The following is a 6,908-nucleotide window of genomic DNA, read 5'->3' as shown; positions in this document are numbered from 1 at the left end:
GCAGTTGCGTCGATTGCATCCCGTTATTCCCCCGCCTCCCTCCAGCACCGATCTCTCGTCCTCCGGCATAATATTCTTCTCTTTCAGGAACTGGGGCCTGAAAGCGGCAGGACAAGCAACGTCATGGTTATTTTTGCATCACGACGGCTGCATTGTTGCAAGCTGGCTGTGATGTGGTACTGCCCGATGTCCTGGCCAGCTGTCCTGCATGTCTCGGTTCAGCAGTATGACAAATCATTACCGCTGCCCCTTGGCTGCTTCTAGTCAGGTCGGTTTAGCCTAGAGCAGATGTGGAAGCATTTGACACCATATCGGATGATGTCATTGGTGGTGGATGCATCCTACCTTCTAGTCGGACTGCAGTGTCAGACGCCTCCAATCTGTGGACAAGAGTGGTCTCATCTCCCTGGAATGAGCCTGATCCATCACCTCAGTGTTCTTCTGCATGCGCAACATCTCAAGGGATGTAGGTCTGGACCTCAAACTACAGAAAATGACAGAATTCGAGGAGAGATTGCGATCGTACGTGGGCGAGTGAGCGTTGCATTTATGTACAACCACTATTGTGGTACAGCTCTTCAACATCGCCGAATTGAGCCGTGCCACTGGCCTGGTGATTGCAGCTCCTTCTCGACAGTCTCACTTTGCACTAGCAACACATGACTGCGGCAAGTTCTTGTCGAATGGTGATGACGGTCAGGTTTGTAACACATAGGCAACGCATTGTGACACATTGTCTGTCACATGATTGACATTCTGTTAAGAAGATTGTTGCCAGATTGCGCTACTAGCTTCAAGAAATGCATAACCCAAAGCACCAGACATGTGAAATCCTTCCGCGTACAAACGCCGCCCATGTGTTTAGCCTGCAGCCCTGTAGCTGCGATTACGCATGACGTTCAAGGGAGCAGGCCGGCATCATTCACACAACCCAGCTTGCCTCAGCACTGCAATGAAATGATCTTCATCGCTGCAGTCCACCTCAGGGATGTCGTGCTGGAAATATTGGCTGATGGCCCGCAGTACGTCATGGTCAGCATGGCCGCAGCAGAAATTGAACGCAGCACCCTTGCGCCCAAACCGGCCCGACCGCCCAATGCGATGCATGTACGTCTCGTAAGCGGGCGCTCCTTGGCGATCTACCGGGAGATCAAAGTTCACCACCAGTGTCACCTGCTGAACGTCAAAGCCTCGCGAAAGCACGTCCGTGGCAATCAAAATCTTGGTGGCGCCGTCTCTGAACTCTTTGACCACGCGGTCGCGATCTGCCCCCTCCATCTTGCCATCCAGTGATGTGCACTTGAACCCATCGTCGCTCATGACCTGCAACAGGCACTGTCGCATCTCTCAGCCCGCAACATGACACAATGCTTTGCCTGTGCTGGACGTCATGGTTATGTTTAATCAACAGACGTTCCCTGCGGTCGCACCACCCACACATCTCAAAATGCATGCGGAGCATCGGAGCTCAGCAGTAGGACGCGAAACTGTGCCTGTGCTTCGAGTGTCTGAGGCGTGCATTTCTGAAGCTCGCTGCTAGCTTGTCTTGCATTACCTGCTGGTATTGATTTGCCAATTTCTGTGTAGACTGTCGGAGAGATCATTGCAGTGGACAGGCCAGATATTTGCATATCGCACCCACAGCCGGCAGATAGAACCAGCAAAACTTGAGCATGGCCATTTTATGAGATTGCCTGAATTGTGTTTCCAGACATGATGCACAGGCAACCAGCAATAGTACTTGCGTGGGGAGCGAGTGGACGCCAGCGTTTTGCCAGACCCTAAACTTTGCGGGTCGCCATGCCTGAGAATGCATGATTTAGAGGGGCAAACATGGGGTAAGAACCCCATTCTGGCGAATCACTAGCGGACACGTGCGAAGATCAGACCGCCAAAACGCACCTGATGGAGCCGTCGAGCCATTTCTCGCGTCCTCACAAAGACAATCGTCTGTCCAAGCTTGTCAGCATTTGGGAAGATGAATTCACGCAGCACGTCCATCTTCGCTTCCTTCGATGGCACCGTCACTTTGTACTGCTTGATGACGTCCAGGGACAGGTTCTCCTTGGGAACAAACACTTGATTTGCGTTTGGTATAATCTGCAACGCAGAGCGAGATGTCCAGGCCGTTCCCCAGCTCCTGCTAGATCTCGACATTCTTGGGAGGATTTGCGAACGATGATGCGCACATGTTAGCTCTGCTACTCAGAAGCTGCCACAACACAAGGTCCACGGGAGTATGCCATACCGACGCCAATTGTTCAACCAGAAGGGCAACAATGCTGCTAATGGAATGATCTTTACGTATCGCCCTGAAGATCTTGATGTTTGTCGACTCGTTTTTGGTCAACTACTAATGACGCAGCAACTCACGATACGGCGGATTGTGACCGCTACAACAAACACCGCACATGCGCATACGGCTTGTAGATGCAACCCGCACAGTAATGTGCTGAGACTTAGACCTCGCTTGTGAAAATGCGCTGCGAGCAACGTCAAGTTTATAACATGGTGATGAAGGGAACGGTCAACGATAGTTGACGATTGATTCGCTGGAGGCGCAACCGGTCAGTTACCATCACCATCCTCCAGACGCCGCCCCATGCTGCAAGATACCAGGTACACGTCATAATGCAGCGCACCTTGAGACAGAACTGCTTGACGGTGTCACTGAACGTGGCGGAGAAGAGTAAGATTTGAGCTTCAGGTGAGGACTTGCGCACGCTTGCTGTGAGGCGCACTGAGTCGTCTGCAAAGCCGTCCAATTTGAGCATCTCATCAGCCTCATCAAACACGAGGATCTTGATCGCCTCAAGCGTCAGCACCCTTGTAGTCACCCAGTTCTTCATGCGTCCATGCGTCCCAATGACCACTTGATGGGTGATCTTGGGCATCCTCGGTGCCCTTCGCCCAGCAGCGCCCCCGCTGTCCCCCTGGTCCGCCGTGCTCATGGCCTTGATGCCGGTGTACTTGGCCATCTTTTCGAGAACCATAAGATTTTGCACGACAAGCTCCCTCGTCGGACACAAACACAACGCCTGTGGCAGCTGCAGTTGTGGGTCGACTCTGCATGCACGTCAAGAGCCTCAGCAACGGACTGCAGTATTTCGACAGACTGGATTTTGGCCCCCAGTCCCGTCCCCAAAACACATGCGCTTTCAGGCATAGACATGATCATAAAATCATTCTGCCGGGCGAAACACTGACGAAATGGCATTGCGGTCAGGGCTGATTTCCCTAGCCTGTGGATAGACGAGAGCACGTGTCAAGCGTGATGAGTCCATGGTTTCCTGCACAAAACGATTTGTACAAGGATGCACCACCACCACGGAGGACGCTCGGTGACTCAGACTACCATGTCAACCACAATGGGAAGCTGACCACTGTCAGCGCTGTGCAGCACGTATCCAGAATATTCACACGCCAGGAATGCATCCCTTGCTGCCAATTGAGTCATATGGAAAGTATTCAACGTACCAAACTCCTTCAGATCATGTGCCAGCGAGAGGCATAGGAACAAGCGGCGATAATCACTGTCAAGATGTTACCATGCCCAGTGCACTTTGTCTCCAGAGGATCTCAACTGGATCATAGACGGGAGATGATACAGGTCAGCAAGGCAGAAGATGAAGCAGTGCCAGTGTCGTACACGAGCGGGACCTCACAACAAACCCTGACAAACGCCGACGTCAGGCCAAAAATTTCCCAAGATACCTCATGATGTGTGAGAGGCAGGCGCAAACGAGACTTTTGTGCAAACTGCAAGATAGGCGTACATCGGTGAACATGCCTGGCACCATCGATGCACATTCAAGTTGAGTGCGCATCACAAGCACGTTTGGACAACTGAATCGAGCATCAAAAGAGCACTCACACCTGAGGCATCCTCTACAAAGACAGTGACACTGCAGTGTAGCGTCATTCGTACGGTGCAGGCACAGGCTTCTTTGAGACAATGTAAGTTTGGTCCGTACCGCGACAGCATAGACAGCACGAAACACGTTGTCTTTCCGCTTCCGTTGTGAGCCTGGGCGATCAAATGCCTGTAAGGTGGACTGAGAATCATAGGGAGTGTGGTGGCCTGAATTCTGGATGGCTTCTCAAACTTCATTTCGTCGTACAAGCCTTTTAAAAGATCAGGGGACAATCCCAGCTCCTCGAAAGCCACTGCACTGGTGTATAGCGAGTCATGCGAAACTGTGCGTATCTCGCTCTCGTCACCATCGTTCAGCGCTGGCGTCTTCAACGACGTGTCGGGAAGGTCAACCCCGGCATCATTACACGTGGTGTGGTGTACTCTATCCGCATTGGAGGGCCCCTCATCATTATCATCGTCTTCAAAACCAGGCGGTCCAGCGACATCAAAGCCAGGTGGTTCAGCGCCAGTAGGTATGTTCATGGCAACAATTGGTGCAATTGCCAAAACCAATCCTCAGACTAATTATCCCGAGATGAAACGAAGTCTGAGTACGGATATAACGTATCTGCCTTTAATTGTTTCCAGTTTGAAGCGATCCTCGTTCTTTCACCAGCGCGTACTCTTCCGATACTATCGCCGACCGATAGAACCTTCTGCTATCCAAAGATATGGACCCTAACCTAAGCAAATCATTTGTAGAATCTAGCATGAAAGATAGTTTCCAGGGCAACTCTGCAATTCTCAAGAACGCATCAAAAGGCTAAGTTCTCAGCGATATGTCTTTGCCTCAATGACTTCCAGACTTTCGGCGGTGCATGAGAATGTAAAGACCTTATGAGTTGAGTTAGCACTTGCGGCCTCAATAAGTTGCTTATACACATCTTCAGCTCACAAAAAGGGGTTGACCCCATTCACGGGGTACGCAACCGCTCGGGTTCGCGCCATGAAGTTTAGCGCCAATTATTTTCGTGTCGAGATATCTATCGACAGGAAAATGCTACTATCAAACCTGCTGGCCAGCGTTCGAAATCGTGTACCAATGTGGGAGTGCATGATACGTCGCAGCTGTCACATGTATGCGTCATCGCAACTGACCAATAAGCTTGTTCTCCACGCTTGACGAATTACTGGTCCTATCGCCATAACAGCTGCAAAAATCTCGACAGCGCATGCGCAGGAAGAACATCAAAACGTATTTCTGAGATATTGCAGGCCCTCCCTTCCATATGTATACGATGCCAGCACAGAATTGCCGCTTCAAGGCGCAATCGGTATCCCAGGCACCATGTATCGCCGTCAAATCAGCGCCTGCTAATAAGCTTCTAACGAGCAATTTTTTCATCAACAAGGGTTTGATTGTCTCAGCGACTATGATGGGTGCGATTCTCAACAGTCATTGGAGCGTCGCGATTTGATAGGCTGCCACGTTGTACGCTTACACAACATCATCCGCACGAACTGTCATACGCACTATTGGGATACATGATGTTACATTTATTTATCATAGCTTATGATCAATTTGGTACCAATCAAGTTCGTAGGAGTGGTTTTTGGTCCATTCCAAATACGTTCCGGATCGCCGCAAGTGTTCCTTGCGGCCTCCGCGCACAGCCAAATCGTGGTTTGTTGATGAAGGCCATCATCGCCCGTGCCAGGGGGGGGGGGTTGGCCGGGCGTTCTGATGAACGACAATTATGGGGTACCTAGAGGGTCGCCACGATGGAGTAGTGCCTAAGCGTTGACACACACAGGCCTTGAAATCCTCGGCTGCTAATAATCTCTTCTCTTTTATGGTGGGGGCTTGGAATTGTGATTTCCTACGTAAACCTCATGGAGACAAATCCCTATCTCCGAGATGGATGCGGGGCCACCATGCCATGTAGATTGTCTGCGTTACTTGTGTAGCCAGCAGATCAATAGACGTCCTGCATCAATCCCGCGTGCCTTTGCTGGAATTACACAGAGCAGCTTATGGCATGCCATGGTGCTGCAAGGTTCAGGGAACGAGCCATTGATGTAATATGCGGCAATGTACATGCTGCAGCATTCACGACCTGCGTTGTACCGGAGGGTACGGGTAATCAAGAGAGTAGGGCAAGTCTCGAAATGTTGCTGATCGTAAAGCAATCGCCCAGGAGGTACATAGGAGAGCTGTCACATTTAAAAGCACTTGCCTGGATGAACCTTTGCGCGTCCGATATCTACCTCTTCATCTCGGTTCGAAGATGAATGGTCATTCGACTTGTTTGTCATCCCAGCCTGGCACTCGTTCCCTTTGGTCATCGCCACCCTCAAGACCATGGACCATGAATGCGCAACGCAAGCTCTTCATGAGCACATATCTGTTCCGTGTACTTGCCGAGCACATGCGGTGATTTCTACATTGGCATGAGAAGGGTATGTGCTCGCTTGACGCAGCCACATGGCAGTTGAGGGTGAAGGTACATCTGCAGGTGCCATGTTTGCGGGATTGGAGATGGCTGCTCCTCATGCTGCTCATGCAGTGGATGTGGCAGATGCTGTCAATTCTTTGCCAACACCTATCTTTGATGTGGCATCCGAGGCACCGATCTGGGAGAATATCGTCCGCTATGCACAGTACTTCTTCTCGGTCATGCTTGGGACAGGCTACGTCATGTTGAAGCCCTTTGCGTCCCTGCTCAAGAATCCTGTCAGCGCTGTCTTTTTGATTATTAGCGTCGCTGGCTTTGCATATTTTGTCAACTTCACCGTCAAGGCTATGCTTGGCTTGGAGGAACCATTTGAATATGTTGCTAGCAGTGCCGTGACCAACTATGGTTTCTAGAGAGCATGCCATGTCTTTTTTTGACAATGCTGTGATGTGAACTTGCCTCTGAAACATGCCCAAGTGGAAGATAATTTCCATGCAGCATCCATCACCACATCAAATCCAACAGCAGTTACATTTCGATACAGTATGGAACTTGGAAACAATGACTGTATCCCTTGCTCATGAAGACAGGCAAGG

General features: G+C 50.7%; 1 protein-coding gene across 1 annotated transcript; it reads right to left on the bottom strand.

The window, feature by feature from the left end:
- Positions 1-918: 918 nt before the first annotated feature.
- Positions 919-4,399, bottom strand: LOC149808687 (DEAD-box ATP-dependent RNA helicase 38-like). The gene is made up of 4 exons (XM_089995194.1): positions 3,975-4,399; positions 2,643-3,066; positions 1,903-2,100; positions 919-1,323 (listed from the first exon to the last, which is right to left on the bottom strand). Exons 1-4 carry the CDS (start codon positions 4,397-4,399, stop codon positions 919-921), a joined length of 1,452 nt encoding a protein of 483 aa, XP_089851320.1.
- Between the last annotated feature and the right edge of the window lie 2,509 nt (positions 4,400-6,908).

Source organism: Nuphar pumila, unplaced genomic scaffold (assembly GCF_984573655.1).
Source record: "Nuphar pumila unplaced genomic scaffold, dmNupPumi1.hap1.1 HAP1_SCAFFOLD_2459, whole genome shotgun sequence".
Taxonomy (NCBI): Eukaryota; Viridiplantae; Streptophyta; class Magnoliopsida; order Nymphaeales; family Nymphaeaceae; genus Nuphar; species Nuphar pumila.
This window is presented reverse-complemented; position numbering and strand designations above follow the sequence as displayed.